The sequence below is a fragment of the Callorhinchus milii genome, unplaced genomic scaffold, assembly GCF_018977255.1.
Source record: "Callorhinchus milii isolate IMCB2004 unplaced genomic scaffold, IMCB_Cmil_1.0 Scaffold2, whole genome shotgun sequence".
Taxonomy (NCBI): domain Eukaryota; kingdom Metazoa; phylum Chordata; class Chondrichthyes; order Chimaeriformes; family Callorhinchidae; genus Callorhinchus; species Callorhinchus milii.
In genome coordinates, this window is record NW_024704743.1 from 24,779,250 (window position 1) to 24,802,890 (window position 23,641).

General features: G+C 41.5%; 1 protein-coding gene across 1 annotated transcript in view; it reads right to left on the reverse strand.

Moving 5' to 3' along the window:
- Positions 1-23,641, reverse strand: part of LOC103176327 (collagen alpha-6(VI) chain-like) — a 71,933-nt gene that overhangs the window by 9,344 nt on the left and 38,948 nt on the right. Inside the window, exons 20-34 of the mRNA XM_042346162.1 lie at positions 20,722-20,775; positions 19,690-19,752; positions 18,446-18,511; positions 15,873-15,926; positions 15,641-15,676; positions 10,755-10,817; positions 10,522-10,584; positions 7,403-7,465; positions 6,316-6,378; positions 5,597-5,647; positions 3,861-3,896; positions 3,676-3,738; positions 2,316-2,378; positions 348-383; positions 212-248 (exon numbers count right to left, since the gene is read on the reverse strand). Coding sequence (XP_042202096.1) covers positions 212-248; positions 348-383; positions 2,316-2,378; positions 3,676-3,738; positions 3,861-3,896; positions 5,597-5,647; positions 6,316-6,378; positions 7,403-7,465; positions 10,522-10,584; positions 10,755-10,817; positions 15,641-15,676; positions 15,873-15,926; positions 18,446-18,511; positions 19,690-19,752; positions 20,722-20,775 — 811 coding nt within the window. The remainder of the gene's footprint in view (positions 1-211; positions 249-347; positions 384-2,315; positions 2,379-3,675; positions 3,739-3,860; positions 3,897-5,596; positions 5,648-6,315; positions 6,379-7,402; positions 7,466-10,521; positions 10,585-10,754; positions 10,818-15,640; positions 15,677-15,872; positions 15,927-18,445; positions 18,512-19,689; positions 19,753-20,721; positions 20,776-23,641) is intronic.

Genomic DNA, 23,641 nt, shown 5'->3' on the forward strand with positions numbered 1-23,641 from the left:
TCTTGAAGATGCTAATAAAGGCTCCAGTAATGTCACCTACACACTTCAATTTGTTACAAGGAGGAATGAACCACAAACTGTTTGTTATCCTCTTAGTACTCTATCATATCTTCTACTTTTATATTATACTGTAAAGCACTTAGCCACTGAAGTGGAACTAAGGACAGCTGCAAAGTAATTAAGGTATGTATAGTTTTAATAAATTACTTACGGCAATTATCTCGAACATATGATATAAGTTCACATGACTGGAACAGAAAAACAGAGAAGTAAAGATTGGGTAACAGAGATTAAATTAGGTTTTAGCATGAAATCATTATACTTATATTTGCACTGAAACTACATACTTTCATAGATATAGTTCCTGATGGTCCTTTAGGGCCCTGGAATAAGGAAATAAAAAGTCAGTTAGGTACTTGTTTTTCATTTTTCTATATAGTGGATGTTAATGCAAAAACAAAAGGCAATGAAAAAATGGGCTGATACATATATTAACAGTAATTATCATAATAAATGCCATAGAATATGGTGGGCCATTGCAAGTATATAACATGTAAACAAATTCCAATTGCCTAATTGCAGTACTCACTATATACTACTTCTATTGAACAGTCTCAGTAATTATTTGGAAAATAGACCTGGCAAATGAATCCCCTGAGGATTGACTTCTATTTGTAGAAGCTGGAGCTCATAATTTCTGAACTCTAGATTCTGCGTGCGCAAAACTGAGGCCCTCCTGATTGGCTCGCGTCAGCTCCTCCGCACCTCAGGCGCTGATGGCATCAGCATCCAAGACTGCACTCTCCACCTCTCAAAGCCAGTCAGGAACCTCAGGGTTCTGTTCGACCCTGAGCTGTCCTTTCTTCCTCATATCCGCGTCACAACTGGCACCGCCTGCCATCACCTCCGAAACATCGCCAGACTCTACCTCACCCCTCACGCTGCTGAAACTCTGGTCCACACCTTTATCACCTCAAGGCTGGACTACGGGAACTCTCTCCTCGCCGGCCTTCCCGCCACCTCCCTCCACAAGCTGCAGGTCATTCAGAACTCTGCAGCTCGTGTACTGTCCCGCACCAGGCTTCGGGACCACATCACTCCCACCCTCGCTCACCTCCACTGGCTCCCCATCCTCCAGAGGATCGAATTCAAGATCCTCATCCTCACCTACAAGGCCATTCACGGCCTTGCTCCCTCCTACCTCTCCGACCTACTATCCCCCTACCTACCTGCCCGTACCCTCCGTTCCTCTGGCTCCGGTCTGCTCCACATCTCCCGCCCCAACCGCCCTACTATCGGTGGTCGGGCCTTCAGCCTCTCAGCCCCGAGGCTCTGGAACTCCATCCCCCAGTGCCTTCGCCGCCTCCTCCCTTTCCTCCTTCAAGGCCGGTCTCAAGACCTTTCTCTTTGACCGAGCCTTCAGCTCCCCTCTCGACTCTCTACCCCCTCCTCGCTCCCTCCCTTCCCTTCCGTCCCCTCACCCTGACCATTTCCCCCCTGCTCGGGTCCTGACCCAACTGTCCAGTGCCTTGGGACGTCCTCCCGACGTGAAAGGTGCTCTATAAATCGAATCTTGTCGTTGCTGTGCACCTATGAGTTAACACGCATAATGAAACATAATAACTTTAGTTGATTGCTTAGCTTTCATACTCTGAAAGGAAATAATGCTATTCATCTTTGGCCACGCAACAGTAAGTGGTCATTACTCACCAGGTATTTTTGTGGGTCGAACAGTAAAACAGAGTTTGTCCTGTATAAAACTGAATAAATCTGCATGTAGATCTATTTACAAATCACTCTTATTCCATCCTTCTCAATCACACGAGCATTCTTACTTATTGCGAATGTTTGTATTATACTGTTCATTTTACTTTTCCCATCATTCTATATTTTAATTTCTAAAAAGTTAGGTTTCATTTTATTTCATAGATTTATGAGGATAAAAATATTCTCTTGGTCTATAAACCTTACAAAATATGAAAAAATATGGAAAAAAATGAAAAATGAAAAAAATGAAAATGAAAATGAAAAATATCAGCTTAAGAAAACACTCCAAAATAATTTTAGAGACAAATGTGCTTTGTTTTGTGAAAACAAAACAGAATGTCTATTTTGCTGCACGGCTGTTATAATTAAGTCTTAGTTTGGACTGTTGCTTTGCTTTAGGTTTCCATTAATGAAATCCTTTCCTCTAAACCCAAGTATGATCATATTTTTACACAGAATATAAATAGTCGCGGAGTAAAAATAAGCATATCACGAGAAATGTTTTGCAAAACATATAATTTTCTACCTCCATGGTACAGTATACATACCCTGGTTCCTAAAGCTCCAGCATCTCCTGGGTTACCTATATTACCAGAAGTGCCCGCATCACCCTAAAATGGCAGAAATAGCATACCATGAAATTCAGAAATGCATTCTGTTTTTTCAACTACTCATACTGATACCAACACTAACACATGTTTTCAAATTAAGATTAGCACCATTATTGTTAATGGCACTACACCAAATGCAAGTATTATTATTAATAATTATCTTTGTATTTGGTATAGCACTTTCACAGGATGTACTGCAAAGTGTAGTGACTGTGTGTTTTACGTTGTTAATAAGGAACATTTAACAATGCCGCCAGTTAACTTTCAAACTGTTTACTCTTTTGTACAATACAATAGATGTAATGGGAATTATATGAGACACAGTTCATTGCACAGGTAACATAAACTTCATAAGCAAGTTAGTTGGAAATACCTCAGAACTCCACTGAGTGAGGTGCATTTTATGTACAACAAAGTAATAACCTAAGCTGGGTTCTCTCATGGAATAATCATCATAAGCCACTTGTATGTTCTATTTTTACAATGTGTAAGATTCTACAGGTTTTATTTTTAATTAATGTGCAAAATATAGCAGGGAGACACTCGAATTAAAGGCAACTAGTTCTTGCTCCTTCAACAATTCAAGGTAGTCTTAGACGTGAAGTTACTCTACAGTTATTTTACCAATGTTAAAGACACTTCACATCGGGTATAAATGTGCTTGTACCACAGAAGTTGGGGCAGGATATTATAACTATTATTATGTAGAGCAAAATTACTATTTCTTTCTTTGTGATATCACAGATTATCCTGCAAATTTTCTCCCTGCGTTACCAATCGTCTGTTTGTGTGATTTGATTGGATTCTTTAAAAACTGCAGGGATTTTCTAAACGGTAAATGTGGGCCATAAATTGTTGAATTTCACATGTCAGAATGAAATAAAAAGTTAGGGAGTCTAAACTACATCACTGCATTAATGTGATGATCTTTAAAAATAGTGGAAAACTTTACACTGGGATCTCCCATGAAATACACATTTGTTTGGGACGCTGCAGTGATCTGTTGTCCTCTTTGTGATCATGGTTTAAAGTGGGAACAATGTTCTCTAAAATTCAAAGTAGTTTTTTTTGTTAGGAATATTGGACAACAGGAACAGGAGAAGGCCATTCAGACCATCAAGCCTGTTCCACCAGGTTTTGTCAGATCTCTTAATCCCAATAACCTTCCCTTTCGCCAGGCCCCTTAATACTTCTATTACCCAAATATCTGTTCTGTTACAGATTTAGAGGTTGAGAGAAGAAATCATTTATTTTTTAAAGTAATAAATTTTTTTTTAAAACATATGAAAGATTTTACCCTGCGTCCTCTTGCTCCTTTGGATCCGTCTTCGCCAGAAGTACCGGGTTCACCATCCAGTCCCTAAAGGTACAAAATATAAGTTAATGTAGAGAGATAATGTGAGACTTTCTTTGACACAGAGCTTAAAACAGGCAAGCAACAAAAGAGAAGCATGTCTTTTTTTTTAATAAATGTAACAGTACCTGTGCACCAGGATAGCCAGGAAATCCTTGTAATCCCTGAATCACAAAATGACAAAATAAATTAGCCTCATCTTCTTATCTGTTGGGAACATTGGTGGCTGAAAAAATAGTTTTGCAATGGGATTTACTGAGACCAACCCGGTCGCTAATGGGAATCTTGCCACTCTGTGGCAGCATGTTATGGAGACCTTATTTCTAGGCACCAGAGATGTCGTCTGATGCAATTCCAATTACCAACACGTCCAGGAATAGGAAAACGTTTCCAAAATTCATTCATTTTTTTCTCATTCCAGTAATGTGCAATGTCTTTTCATTCAAATACACTGTCCTTTCAGTTGAATCTGGTAATAGTTTTGACTAGGTTTTTTACAGCAAAATTTTAAAGACAAGTGACGGTACAAAATCTCAGAAATCATTTTCTGAATTCCACCCGCACCAATCCTCCAAACCCTCACCTAAAGTTTATTTGAAGCTTCATGATGAAGCATTATAAAAATATTATTTATATCGACAGATAAATTACATTCATTATATTTTAGAATGCGATAGAGAATTCTGTAATGAAGCAATCTTTCATTGTAAACACATTGAAACCTATATCATGAAAATGATTGTTATATTTATTTTGAAAGTACAATTTCAAAATTTGCGGACAGAACCAAATGGGTGGCGGGGGTGGTAGTTAATACTGAGAAGGACTGCAACAAATTACAAGACATTTATAACCTTGCTGAATGGGCATTTAATTGGTAAATGAATTTCGATATAGATAAGTGTCAGGTGGTACATTTTGGTAGGAGGAATAAGGAGGTCACATCCTGCCTGGAAATTAAGAATCTAAATGGGGTGGAGGAGCAAAGGGATCTAGGGGTACATATACACAAATCGCTAAAAAAAGCAAACCAAGTTTCATTTCTAGAGGGATAGAACTTATATCGAACCTTGGTTAGACTACACTTGGACTACTGTGTACAGTTCTGGTCCCTACATTAAAGAAAGGATATAGAGGCACTGGAGAAGGTGCAAAGGAGATTTACAAGGATGATACTGGAACAGCGAGGTTGTACCTATCAAGAAAGGCTGAACATGCTTGGACTCTTTTCTCTTGAGAAAAGGGTGAGGGGTGACCTAATAGAGATCTTTAAAATTATGAAAGGTTTTAATAGGGTAGACAAAGAGAAGATGTTTTCACTTGTGGGGCAGACCAAAACCAGGAGCCATACATATAAAATAGTCACCAATAAATCAAATAGGGATGTCAGAAGAAACTTCTTTACCAAGAGAGTGGTGGAAATGTGGAACTTGCTACTACAAGGCATAGTTGAGGCGAATTGCAGAGATACATTTAAGGGGAAGTTAGATAAGTACATGAGGGAGAAAGAAATAGAAGATTATGCTGATAGGCTTAATTGAGGAAGGGCAGGAGGAAGCATATGGAGCATAAACACAGACATAGACCAGTTGGGCCAAATGACCTGTTTCTGTGCTGTATATTCTGTGTAATTCTACGTAATATAAATACGATGATATATCATACACAAACTCATTATTGTCACATTTACAAATATTCAGAAAAAATACTTATTTTACATATGTATTTTAACTTATATTAGAGCACTTCTATGTGTGGGACATTACAGTATCTAATGCATAGTCATTACAGTGTTTGATTATTATTTAGTTATTGAGACAATAGCCAAGATGTAAAGCTACAACAATAAACTCTGATTTGTTACCTTTTCTCCTTTTGACCCTGGTTGACCAGCAATATCATTGCCATCCAACCCCTGTGGTAATTTAAGACATTTATAAAAATATATAAATTGTTAAACGGAGATGAAATAGCATAATGTTATGAAAGTTTACATCACTGGTAGTGTGCATTATATTGCTAAAACCAACAAAATGTGTATCTAATGGAGCTATGGCAATTTCTTTGATTTCATTATCCTACACTACTAACCTTGAAAGGTTTCCTCCCGTCCAACACACAAACACACTCTGTGAGAGTTATTAGTCAATACCTGTATTTCCACCCTTTCTTTCATACACCTCTACACACACCCCTTCACACACACACATACACACGTGCAGGCACCCACATACACTTGCTGCACACGCTTGCACACAGATGATTATACATCTAACCTCCTCCATATACAGCTTCTCTTTTATGTGAAACTCTGAAAACAAGCACCCAAATGTGATCAATCTAATCTAATGTAATCTAATAAACCATAATCAAAAGGCCATTAAGGCAATCAAACTCCTTCCCTATATCTACAGGATGTGAATTTAATCAAAGATCTTAATCTCCTGAGCCAAGTTCTTACTAGCGCCGCCCACCCTCACCAAGAAGGGAAATCAAACAAAAAAGGTTCATTAAATACACAAATATAACTTGATAAAAAGCTATTGTGGGCAATTCACAAACTAAAGAGCGTTAAGGACTAACCATCAATCCACGGGGTCCTAATGGTCCAGGATTTCCTCTGTTACCCGAGACTCCAGATTCACCCTGTCACATAGTTTTCGAGTGAATGAGTGACAGATTATATACAAAACTGATTTTCTAGACACATGGGGAAAATTAAGTTATGCATCATCTTTTGGCGATGTGCACTGACACTTTGTCAAACACCTTTTGGAAGTCTTGATATGCAGTGAAATTCAGTTAATTGTATATCAGATAATCTCTGCTCGCCAGATTTCTCACCTCTTCTCTCCACAAGCTGCGGATTATTCAGAACTCTGCAGCACGCGTCCTCTCCTGCACCAGGCTCCATGAACCGATCACTCCGTCCTGGCTTGACTTCACTGGCTCCCCATCCCCCAGAGGATCGAATTTAAGATCCATATCCTATCTTTTAAATCCTTTCACGATCTTTGCCCTCCCTACCTCTACCCTTCCCTATCATCCACACAATTATTACATCTAGGCTGGACTACGCCAACTCCCTGCTTGTCGACCTTCCCAATTCTTCCCTCCACAAGCAGCAGACCATCCAGAACTCTGCAGCTCATGTCCTCTCCTGCACGAGGCTCTGTGATCCTATCACCACCACCCAGCTCCACTGGTTCCCCAGCCCCCAGAGGAGGGAGTTCAAAATCCTCACCTTCAAGGCCCTCCACGGCCTTGCTCCTTCCTACCTCAGTGATCTGTCCTATCAACTTGTAAAAAAAGAGTCATATCAACCTGTTGGCCTCAAACTATTGACAACAGCAATAATTGTGAATATAAAATGAAGATAACTGATGAGAACAAGATGGATTCACAAACGGAAGGTGATATTTTACACTACGCTTCCAGTGTCTATTGTGTCTGGCTGTAATACTGCAAACACCTGGACGATTTTGCTGTTTCCGTACTACAATTGTCAGTTGCAGTATTTTTAAAATAAAAGTCACATAGTTAAAAAAAAGTTCGGAAACTGCTTATGATTTTATCCTCTTTCACCTGAATTGCTTCATAATCCCATGCTTCAATAAAGTTGTGCTCTATAAGCATAAGAACAATAGATATAAGAAATTGTCTGACTGACCTTTTGTCCCTTGAGTCCATTGTTCCCTTTGGATCCTTTAAAAGCTTGCAGTCCAGGGGGACCCTGCAACATAAATATATTACAATAATAATAATAATCCTTGCATTTGATAAAGCACCTTATCACGTCTTGGAGACGTCTCAAAGCGCTTCACAGAATGTACTGTAAAGTGAATTCACTGTATATTTTGTGGGTGAAACGCAGAATGAAATAATTGTTGGATAATGGTGTGATCCAACATGCTGGAACTCCATTTTACTATTACACAGAATACCAGGAAATGGGTTCACGTCTACAGTTCCAGTTCCAACTACGCCACAAAAGGCAGAAAGTTGAGGCTTGCTCTTGTTGCTCTTTCATTGTCTCATAACAGTTTCATTGTTGGACTTAAAAGACCTTTCCCCTCCCCTGATGCCATTTTTGTTTTGTTTTGTGCACAAAGTGGGCCATGCATGATCTGCACATCAAGGTTCATGACTGTTCAACCCACATGGCGATAAATATCTCACAATTACCTACGATGTGCACTGCCAAGCTTACTATTGTTTTTATTCATTAATCTCCACTGTTATCTTTCCACAAGAATTCTCTTCATAATACTTGGCTCATTTTGAAGGCTGCTAAGTTCCTGGAATGGAAAATTCCTCCTTCCTCTTCTATAGTCACTTAACAATTAATCTTAACTGTTTCAGAACTTATGTAGCCAAAGTCTTCTTTCACCAGGCAACAAGGGTTGTTGGCTGAATTGCCTTGAAGATTTTAGAAACCCTTAACCCCACTCCTTTCAGCTATGAATTCTGTAAAATTCAAAATACTTTTACTTGCATCAAATGTTTACTTACTTTGTGGTGACAAATTTCAGACGGATTTACAAAGGATTATTAAACACTGCATCCTGTAATTAGATAGTTCTCTCACATTTACCTGAAGGTATCTGATTCGGGGCCCACTGGAGCAGAGTTCCTGCTGGTAGATGTTACTAGCAGGATTCTATATTTGCAAATCCTTCACGAAGGATATCCCAGTGGGATATGCAAAGGATAAGTGGATTATAAATCTCTTGAACTAAAAATTAACAGGATTCTCATTTTATTTTCTCACATGTCTGAAGGCTCTATTTCCTATAGATGTTTTCTGTCGCAATCTGGTTTTGCAGTTACACCTAGTATTAGTAGACCATGGACATAAGTGTTTGTGAAAGTAAAGCTATTTGTTTGGAACAGGTAAACTCTATTGGTGAGCAACCACTTTTCAGGGCAAATCGTCACCCAAGATTCTGAACAGAAATTTCTAAACTTTATAACCAGTGAACTTTGATTAGCTATCACGTTCAGGTTCAAAATAGGCGATTATCAAAACAATATGAAAGAACTGGGTTTGGGGTGAGATGAAACAGTGATGGATTGTTTCACTCCTCCTCCTCCCAAACTTACAATAATATGAATAAACTTTTTTTTGCCTATAAATGTAAATCAGCTCAAGGCAATCCCTCATTTGGATATTCATAGAATTATGATAGGCTGCACATATTCACAGCAGTATGGTGAGGTACATGTATCATTATAACGACTTGTATTTATATAGGCCTTTCATATGGGGTAGCGACCCGGAAAGCTTGACAGTGGTGGAATCTGACCTCGTGCCAGGGGGAGAGGGAGCAGGGAGGTGACCATAAACACGATAAAAAAGGAAGGTCTTTAGGCAGGATTTGAAAGTGGGGAGGGAAGGGGCAAGGCGGAGGGATTGAGGGAGAGAGTTCCAGAGCTTTGGGGCGTAGTGGCTGAAAGCACAGGTGCCGATGGTGGAGCGGAGGGGGCGAGGAGTAAACAGGAGACCAGAGTCGGTCAAGCAGAGGCAGCAAGCGGTGGAGTGGGAGGGTAAGCAAATCGGATAGGTAGGGAGGTGTGAGGGCATGAAGAGATTTGAAAACGAGTGAGAGGATCTTGAAGTCGATCCGTTCAGTAATTGGGAGCCAGTGAAGCCTGCCAAAGACTGGTTTATGGAGTCTTGTGCGGGTTAATATCCGGACGGTGGAATCTGAATTAATTGTATTTTGTGCATGGCGGAGCTGGGGAGACCAGCGAGGAGAGCACTGGAAAAGTCCAGCCGAGAAGTGACAAAGACACGATCGATCCTTTCGGCTGCTGTGGGTGTGAGGCATGGATGGAGGGGGGCAATGGGGCGGGGGTGGAAAAAAGCGGTCCTGGTCAATTAACAGATGTGGGGTCGAAAGGAAAGCTGGGGATCGAACCCGACGCCTAAGTTGGGCATGGGTTCAGTAAGTCTGAGTCAGAGCCCGGGAAGGTTGAGGATGTCGGGCCTGCAGAAAAGAAGATGTTGATGGGAGCCAAAGTGTAATAGGAAGACTTCAATCTAGTTACTTGAAGTTGGACTTTATATTGCTAGAGCAGGATGTAATTCTTCTTACAAGATTTTATGCTTTACTTTTTTTTACAGAAATGGTATTAGAAGCAGTGTGTTTTCTCTCTAATAGATTTAATAACTGCTGATGAATGAGGAACCTAGTGTCAGCATATACTCTATTTGGACTCGAGAGGGAGGAAGCCGAAAGAGACGAGGTAACATACTACCAGATGAGCCAATATGTGAGCACCAATGAAGCAATCTGAAGAACTTTGAGCTTCCACATACATGATCAACATCCAGTGGTCCAAGATCTTCAGGTTCATCTTGAAAACGGTCAAAGGTTGTTTTTTACAGAAACGAATGTTCGGGAATGTTCACTTGAACCTCCCAAAACTAGATTACTGCATTCTTCCAACAGGACTAGTTTGCAAGAATCGTTCTTTACTGTGAGGTCCCAAAGTATTTCACATGGAACTCCCAGACCAAGAAGTGGAAGTGAAGAGTTCAAGGTACTCCGGCTGAAGGCAATCTTGGTGTCAAGTCCAGTGACACGCTCGCCAGGGTGTACAACCAGGGTGTACAGGGTGTATCCAAACAACTCTGAATGCTACTTCCTAAGGCTTTTGCTGCACACTGTGAGATACCCAACAAGCTATAAGGATCTTACCACCATTGATGGCGAAGTCTGTGATACATACCGAAAAGCATGCCAACGGGTACAGCTAGTTAAATATATTAACAGTTTTACAAACCTGAACTCCTGGAAGTCCCTGCTCTCCCTTTATTCCCTTCAATCCAATTATTCCTCTGGATCCCTAAAATTTAAAGAGACAGAAAATTAGAAGTTGTAAGCTATAAACGCTGGTACAGAGAGATGCCTGGAGACCACTAGTAATATTGTGATATGCCAGTGATTTCCTGCTGAGGTTCCAGGAGATATACTGAGAGCTCATGTTGTACAAATATGAATTTAATTGGAAATCACCTGCTGCCCTCGAAATCCTCTGGGCCCGAAGGATCCTGAATCACCAGACTCTCCCTTTTCTCCCTAGACAAAAATAAACACTTGAACATTCATTTACTGAATTAAGCTTTATGACAACAATTTACATTAAAAAAGTGTCTTTAACATCATGATGACTTTTCAAAATGATTCATACAGCAGATGCTTAGTGGGGGTGGGGGAGGAGCTGGGGAGAAGGGAAAGTGACCGCACAATCAAAAAGATACGCGTCAAAGTAATATAATTTCTTTCCTATGTTTTTGAACAGTATACGCTAGCTGGTATAGGACAGTATTTTAAAGAAATAATTAATTGAAATGAATATTAAGTTCAATGAGAGAAGGTGGTGCTGGAAATATATGGAAAGCATGTAAATTTGGATATTGACTAGCCAGAAAATGTAATACCATTTTGATGATGTGAGACAATAATGGGATCTCCATTAGGTCCGTTCCCACAAAGCTTGGCAATTTTATCAGAAGTGGAAAATAATCCAAGCCTCTTCCTTGAATCAGTCATACTTACAGAATCTTTCAGTGAATCTGATAATTTACTGTGTGGTAGTGTTAACAACGAAATTTCCACATGTAAATGGCTTATATATGTTGAGCTCTTAGTCTGGTTTGATTACACTTAAGCATAAGCATGGTGATAGATTTCTACAAGTGTCAGATACTGACCAAAACATCAATATGGACTCATGTAGAATTTGTTCCTTGGATGCAGATGCACTAGGTGAGTTCAAATAGTCCAAACTCCTTTCATCTTCTAGACACAGACATTTCCTTGTGTAGGAGACAGTCTAATTTGAATCCCCTTAAGCATGATAATGAGTTTCCGCATGTGTCAGACACCCGGCTGGCCAAAAGAAATCCAGAATATCTTCTTGTTGGATATGTTTCTGTCTTACTCAGCGGGCCCCATAATCAACTGCAGGCATTCAAGCCTATACTTGCAAACAATTCTGTATTTGCAACCAATTGTAATCGGAGTCCTGTAGCTCAGTGGTTAGAGCACTCGCCTTGCAAGCGAGACATCTGGGTTTGATTCCAGGCAGAGCGAAACCTTGGGCAAGTTTCCTTACTCCACACGCCTAATAATAATCCCTCCAAAAACAAAACAATAATAAATTGGTCATTTTCAATCCACGACTGTTTGTGCTGTGCTCAGTTGGTTGCCGGGTTTCGCCCACAAATATACTGTTAATTCACTTCACAGCATATTCTGTGCAGCATATTCTAGAAGACATGAAAAGCGCTATATCAAATGCAAGGATTATTATTATTATAATTCAAGTTGTATCAGTGCCAAAAGTGTCTGGTGCATAGAGTTAATCATTCTCAAAGGGTGTGCCCCCTGTGACATATGCAGAACTCGGTGATGGGGCAGAACTGGTGCTGACACATGTGTCAACTAGTCACACCTGTGTTCTGCCACATACCATTAGTGGATTGATGAAATGAAGGTGAGTTTAAATGTTAAGTAACATATGAAGGATAGTTTGTAGGTTTATGTTCTACATGAACATGAAACACTGACTATCAATGAAGTATCTGAATCCATCCATCATGAATGTCTAGAACTATTCCTAAAGAAAATTAAAGGCATTCATGCCTTCATGTTGGAGTATGAACCCTAACGTCTCTGTCACAAAAGTGTAGGCATTCATGAGAGATATTCCTTCTTTGCCTACTGTTTGTGCAAGTACTCCAGAGTAGTTACCAACAACAACAACTTGGATTTATATAGCGTCCTCCATGTCGGACGGCGTCTCAGAGCGCTTCCACAGTAACAGATCCCAGGGCTGAGCCGGGGGCAGGGGGAGGAAGGTGACCAAAGACGCGGTTGAAAAGAAAGATACCTGAAAATAGGAAGAGAGGGGGCGAGGCGAAGGGAGTGAGGAAGGGAGTTCCAGAGCCTCGGGGCTGAAGGCACGGCCGCCGAGGGTGGAGGACTCGGGGGACAAGGAGGAGGCCAGACCCGGTGGAGCGAAGGCAATGGGCACTGTTGTGAGGAGAGAGGAGGTCAGAGAGGTAGGGAGATCAGAGGAGTGGACGGATTTGAATACAAGGGTGAGGATCTTGAAATCAATCCTCTCTGGGACAGGCAGCCAGTGCAGATTGGCAAGGACTGGGGTAATCGGGAGCATAGTTTGGCGCAGGTAAGAATGGAGGAGGCAGAGTTTTGTATTGTTGCTTGTTCCCAATAATAGATATTAGGAGCTGCATTTCACTTGGGAGATGGCATAGTGCAACTAATTGGTAGATGACTCCTCACAACTCGAGTATAACACGAGTGGCAAGTTACTTCTCCACATAGCTCTTCTAGAGTATTCAAGCACTCCGAGATGCTACCCTGTGTGAGCGATGCTATATAAATGCAAGTTGTTATTGTTGTATTAGAAAGTATGTCTGAAAGTAAACCAACATTAACATCATCTCAGTTGGGACTGTCTGATGGTTTTCTATCCCATATCAGATGATCCCTAATCACGAGTGCTTCACCCTCACAACAATACTTATGTCTCCCACATTGTACGCATCTAAGATGGTGCTTGCTTCATGAATGGGTGATAATGGATGGTGCTCAGAATTCTGTCATTGTGGTAGGTACACCACTGTGTTTCCTCTTGTTCTATGAAGAGTGCAGATGGTATATTATAAGTATAAATGTACACATATTGATTTAAATATTGTATTTCATTTCTATACTGCTCTGACATAAGAGAGATACAGATAAAAAGACTCTTCAGCCCATTTGATTACATCCTTCCAGAATAACCCCCTCCCCATCTCCCCCTCCCACCCGGGCTATTACCTATCCCTTCCTCCACACCTCTGCTCACTAAAAACACAAACCCAGATGCTCGAGCACAGATGGCAGAAATCCGGCCTCACTATTCACCGCCAGCTGCGGCTCGAGCACCTCTGCATCTACCGCCTCTCCCTTTCACAGGTCAAAACTGACTTTTACTCCAAAGTCATCCTGGAGGCAAACAACAATCCAAAGACGCTGTTTTACACTGTCCATTATCTCCTCCGTGCACGCCCTCAAGCCCCTTCTATCCTCACATCAAACATCAAGTGCAAAGAGATCCTAGACTTCTTCGCCTCAAAGATTGAAAGTATCTGCTTGGCTGAGTTGTCCTCCCCCCCACCCCTTCCCCCATGTCCCATTCCACCTCACCCAGACCATCCACACCACCTTCTCCCTCTGTCACGGCTCCTGCCACTCCCCCCTCTTTACACTCCTTTGCCCCATTTCTCCCTCCTCCCTTTCAACCACAATCACCCAGATGAATTTCTCCACCTGCTACCTCAACCCCCTCCTCACCCAGCTGCTGGTCACTCAACTCTCCCTTCTCTCCCCTGCTGTTGGCCGACATGGTCAACCAGTCTCTCTCTTCAGGCTCTGTTCCACTTCCCCTGAAAACTGTTGTTATCACACACCATCGGAGGTTGTGCTTTAAGCCACTATGATCCGAAACTCTGGAACACTCTCCCTCAATCCCTCCACCTTGCCCCCCTCCACTTTTCCAGTCCTGCCTAAAAACCTTCCTCTTCGTCCGTGGCCACCTCCGCCCTCCCCCCATCTCCCCCCCCGGCTCGGAGTCAGGCTCTGCCACTGCTAAGTGCTCCGAGATGCTACCCTGTGAGAAGAGCGCTATATAAGTGCAAATTGTGGTTTCAAATCCATTCACTCCCTGGCACCTCCCTACCTCTCTGACCTCTTCACTCTCCAATCCACTACCCGGTGCCTCCACTCGACTGGCACCGGCCTCCTGCTCGTCCCTTACACCCTCCACCCCACCATCGGAGGTCGCGCTTTCAGCCACTATGCCCCAAAACTCTGGAACACTCTCCCACAATCATTGTCCCCTCTCTCTTCCTCTTTAAAGTCCCGCCTGAAAACTTTCCTCTTCAACCGTGCTCAGGGCCATCTCCCCCTCCCCCTGGCTCAGAGTCAGGCTCTGCCACTGTTAAGCGCTCTGAGATGGTATCCTATATGGAGGCCGCTATATAACCTGCAAGATGTAGTTGTTTTAACTTGTCTTTTTCACCTTGACCTTGTGTTTTCTTAGCCTGCCTCCTTGGCACATCATAAAGTATTGTTCTGCATTTACTTTGAATTCCCATTAAGCATCTTACATCACTCTTTAATGTTTCTCTAAAGTTTTCTCCCCTGCCAAGACACAACTGGAATACATTACTTGTTTCAAGAGCTGTTAATTGCGTACACATGTTCTTCTACCATTCATAATGCAATTCAATATAAGAAAACAAGATAAGAATAAGAAAGTTTCCTATGCTTGGTGTAGTTTCCACATTTCCATACATTTCAAAATTTCTCACCCAAAAATCTATAGTATTCCTTTTCATAAAATGCTTATCCTTTCGATTTCGTCATCTAGCAAATGATGGATTCCAGCTGTGAGCGAGTTTCTCTCTTGGATGTAGAAGCAGTGGTGATCTCGGCCATGGTAAATGTTCATTGTAGCACATTCGCTCTCCCATTTTAGCGCAATCATCGTGATTGTTATTTTTACAATTAGATACCTGTATATGCGTTTTCAGTGGACCCTACAATCATTCTGCACCTTAGTTCTTCTCTTCAAGTCCTGGAATGTATTGTATATCTCGCAGCCTGGATTTTCAGTTTGTGAGACAGCATTGACTCAAGAGGTTACTTCCTGTCACACCAGTCACCACCTCTAAAAGTTGAGCTTGAAAGTGGGGGGGAGGAATGTGGGGCAAGAGGGAAAGAAAACCTCCCCCACCAGACAACATGCTGCCACTGCTCCAATACATTTGTAAAATGCATTGCTGTCAAAATTTAACAAACATTACAAGACAAATAGATCAACTCACCACTTCACCTATAAATCCTCGTCGGCCCGTTCGCCCCTTGAAAAGGCAAATATTAAGATTTTATTTTTGGTCGAGTGGCAGAGAAAAAATGGTGGAATAGCAGTGAGTTTACATTTAGATTTTAAGCAACATGTGAAGGATAGTTTGTATGTTTATAGATAAGAGACAAATCTAGTGACGGGAGAGAGGGGGAACTGATGACATCTGACTGAATTACAAGAACATTTCTTACATCATATCCAATACTACCAATATCGCCAGGTATACCACTGCTTCCAGAGTCACCCTGTGAAAGAAAAGAAAGGCTTAATGTTATTTTGGTTTCATGTCATGGGTTTTTAAGTGGAACAGGGCAGCAACTCGAACATTCACATATATTCACGCAGCTTTCCCTGAAACAGACAAAAGATAACTAATTTTATCTGTTTTCTTGGAACTATTTTATTAAGCTATTTTGGTATTATGTTCGCCGACTTGCACATTTATTTGGCTATATACATTCCTTTGCCAATTGGCAAAGGAACAAACAAACAAGCTACTCTCTAAAACTTTTGTTTGAAATCATGGGATCTCAAGAGTTCCTATCCATTTCCCAAACTGATGATCCATTCAATAAAACATTTATGGACTTTCCAAGAAAAAAAACAAAGATATATATACAGTGTTTATTTTGTTTTCATTTCAGAAGCCTTGGGTTCGATTCGTGTACAGGGTGAAATGTTAGGCAAGTTTCCTTACTCCACATGCCTCTGTTTAACAAGTAGTAAGTAGGAACCCAGTTATTAGTTGATTCTCTGTGGGTAATAATCCCTTCAAAAAATAAATGATAATAATAATTTGGTCACTCAATCCATGACTGTTTTGTGGGAAACTGCTGTGCGCAATCGGCTGCCACATTTCACCCACAAAATATAAATTCAATTCACTTTGCAATATATTCTGTGAAGCGCTTTGAGACGCCTCAAAGACTTGATAAGGCATTATATCAAATGCAAGAATTATTATTATTTTTGATATGCAATTTATTTGGCATTTCTATGGGCTCTACTGCTTTGTTTTTGTTTCTCCATAGTTTTCAATCACCGAAATCTAATACCCTTTCAAACAACGACAACAATTTGCACTTTTTTAACTTCACATATTTGGTGGAGAAAGCTAAGTATGGGTGCTAGCATTTAATGTGACCATGTCAGAGTTGTGGAAAAGATTGTAAGTATTCAGCCACATGATTACATTTCTATTAGAAGGTTCCCATTCATATTGGATACCGTGAAATGATTCAAGGTGTTCAGGGTAGACAGTTTATTACTATAAAATAAATATTGGTGCATGACTGATGTTCCACAATTACAACATATCACACTATATTAAAGTGTTAATTATTTCACTACTAATATCAGGCTGTGTTCAGGTGGTAACTACTAATATACAATACCAAATTATATTTGTAAAGCGCCTTTCACATCGGGAGGACGTCCCAAGGAGCTGAACAGTCAGGGATTAGGACCTGAGTGGGGTTGTGGGTGTTGGGGGCAGAGAGGTTAGGAGGGTATAGTACTCATTGTTAATATCAGGATGTAAGAGTTGCACCCTGCTATTATTGGACAATATATATTCCCACTGTTAATATCTAGCTTTAAAGAGATGCTAGCTTCTAATTCCAGGATGGTAAAATTGTTCACAAGAGAGATCCAGATGAAGAAGGCATTTTCAGACCACTAACTCTCATCCTTCCAGGATATTGATCCTGTCTTCCCACCACAGGATCAACCTGTGTGTTTTTTTTAAACGAGTCAAATGTTGAGGAGTATACTTTTAAACTCCAGGAAGTCATTGTTTAATATGTTCGCTTATCTCCACCCTTCACTGCTGTTACTGGACTGCGTCCGTGCTCACTGCTAACAGGCTACACAGCATTTCTCAATGCTCATAACATGCAATTTAGAGGTTCTCACAGATAATGTCAAGATTAAATTGCTCCTTGAAAATATTAAGCTGTATGGTAATGCTCTTTGCTAATATGCCATTGGAAGGTGCTCACAGATAATAGATGTTTGTGAGTAATCGTGTAGTTATGGGTGTGGTCGTGACCCCATCACACCCACCCTCGCCTGGTTCCACTGGCTTCCCATCCCTCAGAGGATCAAGTTCAATATCCTCGCCTTCAAAGTCTTCCACAGCCTTGCACCATCCTACCTCTCCAACCTGCTAACCCCTTATCAACCTGTCTGCTCCCTCCGCTCAGCAGGCTCCGGCCTGCTCCACGTCCCCCACCCGGCTCGCCCTACCATTAGCGGTCAGACCTTCAGCTTCTCTGCCCCATCCCACCTTCCCTTCGCTTTGCTCCCTCCCTTTCCTCCTTCCAAGGCACAACTCAAAAACCTCTTTATCAACCGTGCCTTCGGCCGCCCTCCTACCCTCTCTGCCCTCCATCCTCCCTGATCCCAAACTCCCCCACCCCCCCACCTCCGCTGGGGTCCAAATCCCTGACTCCTGACTGTTTAGTGTCTTGGGACATCCTCCCGATGTGAAAGGTGCTTTACAAACATAATTTTGCATTTCATATTGTATTGTAGAGCTTCTCAATACTAATTCCGTCCAAAATACAAGGATCGTAATGTTAGCACACACCTGGTGTCCGTGAACTTGAATTGGACTTGAAAATAATACAATACAATATTACATTACATAACGTTGGGAGGACATCCCAAGGCACTGAGATACTACAGATTATTGCATATATATCATCTGCCAAACATTAACAATAATAGAATATGGTTATCGAATGGTTATTGAAAAGTGTACCTGTGAGCCTGGATATCCTTTACTACCTTTAACTCCTTTATCATAATTATTTATTCCAGGAGCACCCTGAAATATAAAGACACCCACATTAGACACAAAACCCTCTTAGGTATAGAACTATGAACTCTCTTAACTATATCTTTTGTTTGTGCATTGGAAAACTACTGTAATTTCACAAAAACAATATCTATTTTCTATCTCACAAATTTATTTCTAAAATACAAAATAATGATTCTTTTTAACTCTGCCAGACAATTTGACTGCAAGGAAAAATCACGGCCAAGTTCAATCCTGTTCGCTTCCAGTGTCCAAACATATACTTTCAATAGCGGTCAATAGTGATAGAGATCAGGAGCAGCAATCCTAGATAACTCTTCCTCTCCCTAGCCTTTAGAAGTTGAGATTAATTGTGCTTCTACTGTCAATTTAGCTGAGATCAGCAAAGATCAGAATTACTTAGTTATTCATCTTGATAAAAACAACAACACATTATTTTGTTACAGCGCCTTTCATGTTGGGAGGATGTCCCAAGTCAGGGATTTGGACCCAAACAGGAGGTTGTGATTAGGAAGCGTGGAGAGCAGGGAGGATAGGAGTAGGAGGGTTATTGAAGGCGTTCCAAAGCGTAGGGTCAGAGAGGCTGAAAGCCCAACCACTGATGGTAGAGCGGGCCGGGCAGGGGACGTGGAACAGGCAGAGGGAGCGGACAGGTTGATATGGGGTTAGCAGGTAACAGAGGAGCAAGGTGGTAGAGGGCTTTGAAGGCAAGGACAAGGATTTTGAACTCTATCCTCTGGGGGATGGGAAGGGTGGGGTGAGAGAGTCATGGAGCCTGGTGTGGGAGAGGACACACGCTACATTGTTCTGGATGATCTGCAGCTTGTGGAGGGAAGTTGGCATAGTCGAGCCTAGGTATAATAGATAGGTGGATGAGGGTTTCAGCGGCCTGAGGGGTGAGGCAGTGGCAGAGCTGGGTGATGTTGCAGAGGTGAGGGAAGGAAGAGAGGGTCATGGCACGGATGTGGGGTAGAAAAGACAGTTGAGGATCAAACAAGCCACCTAGGTACCGGACTGGCTTAATGAGGTGAAGTGTGCATCCTTGGATGGTGATGCTGCCAGTGCCTGAGGTGTAGAGGCGCTGAAGGGAGCCATTCAGGAGGGCCTCGGTCTTGTTGACGTTCAACTGGAGATTATAAATAATAAATGATATTTGTAGTTTTTGCTTTACTTTGTTTTTCACTTACAGGGTCTCCACTTAAACCATAGCCTCCACGGTCACCTCTGAATCCACTTGAGCCTTTCAACCCCTGAGAAGTTAATATGACATATTTATTCAAAATGATGCTTATTTGCCATGTTAAATTTTTCTCTCCCTTCCTCCAACTAATAACGTATTTAAAAATTAATGAATTACCAAACATGTATGTTCTTGTATATTGTTTTGTCCATTTTGTTGCTCATTTAATGTTAGAAAATTAATAAAGGTATTCACTTACCACTGATTAAGCATCATCTAAAAATGTATATTAGCACAAAGACCCACAGGCACTGAAAGGAAAATGATCATACAACATCACAGCAAATTGGTAAAACTGAATAAAATACTTTTCAAATGGAAAAGTGGGGATGTTTTCAGATTGAGTTTATGAAACATCAAAAATGGGGAACAGAAAACTAGAGAGAAGAAAGGATCTTAAATTATATCTATGATGGACCTACACGTGTTCAGTGCGGAGAAAGAACAGCAAACTGCTGCCTGTGTTGTTCCACTGCATGAGTTTTACACGCATGTGATCCTTTAAAGTAGGACTGGAAGACTCTTCAGAGCAAGCTAGACAACTTTAAAGACAGTTTACAAACGAGCAAAGTTTGAGACTAAAAAAAGTTAGCAGAGAAATTAAACACTCCGTAAGGGATTGCAACTACACAAGAACAATCCTAAATCTTTTATTCCACTGGCTGAGGTCTCTTGTCAATCATGGCAGTCATGAGAGGAGTCCTTCTGGGCTGATGTCAGTGTTGGACAAGTCTGATGCTCTTCATAATTAGGTTAACAGGGTGTAACCCTCTAAAGAGAGAGTGTACACAGTGTTCCAGGCCCAGGGAATATCCATGAATAAGTAGCAAGCATATATGCAACTCTCATTCTGAATAGGCTTACACATCGAGATGGGTTTCCACATGTGACAAAACATCCAGCCGAAAAGTTTTACACGTACATGTATATTCTCTACATTTTAAACAGAGTTTCAATTATTTTCTATCTAAAATGTTACCGGATTTCCAGGGTCTCCTTTAACCCCTCGGGCACCAGGAAGTCCAGGATTCCCCTGTGAAAACATGATTTGTAAATAGCGTTTATTTCATAACATGTAGGAGCAGGAGTAGGCCATTTGGCCCTTCGAGCCTGCCCCGCCGTTCAATCAAGGCTGATCTTCTAATCTAACTCCAGCTAATAACATAACCCTGCCTTATCGCCATATCCCTCAATCTAAAACATACAATAGCATGATAAATATTATCATGTGGAAACGAAGTAACAAGAAGAAAAAAGTATGGCAATTAGCCACATGAAACAGCTGTGGACCACTAACACAAATCTGTTAAATCTGTTATATCTTGACTCGACTTTGCCAACTCCCTGCTTTTTGGCCTTTTCAACTCTTTCCTCCACAAGCTGCAGATCACACAGATCTAATAAAGTCTGTGTCCTCTCCTGCACCAGGCTCTGTGACTCTATTAACCCCACCTTCACCCAGCTCCACTGGCTCCCCATCGCCCAGAGGATAGAGTTCAAAATCCTCATCGTTGCCTTCAAAGCCCTCCACAGCCTTGCTCCATCCTACCTCTGCGACCTGCCCTGCCCACCACACCATCGGCGGTCAGACCTTCAGCCTTTCTGCCCCCAACCTTTGGAACTCCATCCCACAGTCCTTTCACCTTGCTCTCTCCATTGCCTCCATCCAGGCACATCCCATGACCCTCTTCTTTGACCGTGCATTTAGCCACTCTCCTAACCCTACCCTCCCTGCCCTCCACCCCTCCTAATCCTAACCTCTTGCTTGGGTCCAAATACCTGTTTGTCCATCTACATTTTATGCCATCTACAGTGAGAGGACATCCCAAGTCTTCCCTCCACAAGCTGCAGATCATCCAGAACTCTGCTCTTGTATCCTCACTTGGAACATCCTTCCAACGTGAAAGGTGCTATACAAATGTAATTTGCTGTTTTTGAGTAATTTTACTTGCTGTACAGTAGAACACCATTTACTGAAGAACTCCACAACTACGCACCCCAACTATCCACACATCCATTTATCTCCATTAGACTCTGATGTGGAACGTATTGCAGGGCTACAATATTGCAAAATCCATGCTAGGATTTATCCGCACAGCTCAATTGCAAGTTGACAGTGTAAAAGTAGGTGTTAATTTAGTATTTGTCAATTTACGGGTTTAACGTTAGAAATATGGAGAGTCAGAGAAAGTGAAAAAGACAGTTATAGCAGAATGATAAAGGGAATGTCATAGAAAAAGATAGAGGGCTAGAAAGTTAGGGACACTCCAGTTAGGAAGTTAAGAGAACTCCAGAAAAATAATATTTTGGTTAGGACAGAAATAATTTGTATTTTAAATGATGCTTAATTGTTTGCACAATTTCGTAATCATGCCCTAGCTTGACTAATAGTTGCTCATTACTCATTCGTGGAACACAAGGGATCAAATTGTTGTTTTTTCTCTGCACTGAACTTAGAGCCTGGGCCATCTCCTTATATCAGAACTGAATTAGTTAGCATTGAAGCCAATTTGCATTTTGTGAAATGGCCCATTATCCATACTGTTTATATATCCACAATGGGATTGGTCTGAAATAGTACGGAAAATAAGTTCCCTACTGTATTTCCAAAATTATGTTAGAAAGACAAAATAAGCTACTTTTTAAAAAATACAACACAAAGTTACATTTGGATAGCGTCCTTCACATCGGGCACTGGACAGTCAGGGATTTGAAGCCGCGTGGGTGGGGTTTGGGATCAGGGAGGGCTGACGGCAGGGAGGGTAGCCGAGGGTGCGGTTGAAGAGGAAGGTCTTGAGCCGTTCCTTGAAGGAGGCAAGGAAGTGTGAGGTGAAGGGAATGTGGGATGGAGTTCCAAAGGTTAGGGGCAGAGAGGCTGAAGGTGGGGCCACCGATGGTGGGGCATTCTCTGGATAGGAAGCCAGTGGAGCTGGGCGAAGGTTGGGGTGATGGGGTCACGGAGCCTGGTGCGGACATGGACACAAGCTGCAGAGTTCTGGAGGATCTGCAGCTTGTGGAGGGAAATGTTACGTGCTCAACAAACAATGTGTAGAACACGCTTATTTCAGCTCACCAGTTACAAAATCAAAAGTCCAACCAAAATTCCTCTATTCAGTTCTCCCTTCTTTGCTGCTTTTCTACCTCCTGATCACCTTCCATTGGTCCTAGTCAATTGGTACTTATTGTCTTAATGAGTATCCAACATCTTCCCCTTTTTGGTCTCTTCTGTTTTTAATTTGTGTCTCAGTCTTGTTCAATTAATCTCCTTGTTGGTTTTACTACTCTGCCTGATCTGGTGGTTATTGATGTTTCTGGCATCCTCGGATCTTCCTTCTGCTCTTCGTTTTCTTCCTCGGTCCTTCTTTGGCCAATTTCCCGTGATGTCCTGTATATTTTTCCTTTATCACTTTTAAGCCAATATGATATTGGGTTTTTAGCCTTCTTTCAAATTTCCCCTTTTGTCCAACCTTCTGTATTTCAGTTTTTCTTGCTGAACCATATTCTCTCTCCTCTTTAAATGGTTTCTCCTTTCCTGGTTGTGTTTTCCTTCCATTTCTATTGTGTTGTACCTGTGGTCTCAATATTTTCTCTTCCGAGATTAACAAATCTCTTAACCTTTTTGACATCAGTATTTGTGTTGGTGAGTGTTTCTCATTGTCTTTCGACATGTCTCTATAGGTCACAATTGCCAGGTGCTTATCTGCCTTTGCATTTTCTGACTTCTTTCACATTTTCTTGACAGCCGGTGTTTCTTGTTCCAACAGACCATTGCTTTGGGATATCCTGGTGAAGTTGTTTTGTCATTTTCCACTGCCTTGTGAATGTCTTGTGTTCCTTGCTTGAAAATTGGAGTCCGTTGTCACTAATTATCTCCTTTGGCATTCTATGTCGGGCAAAGA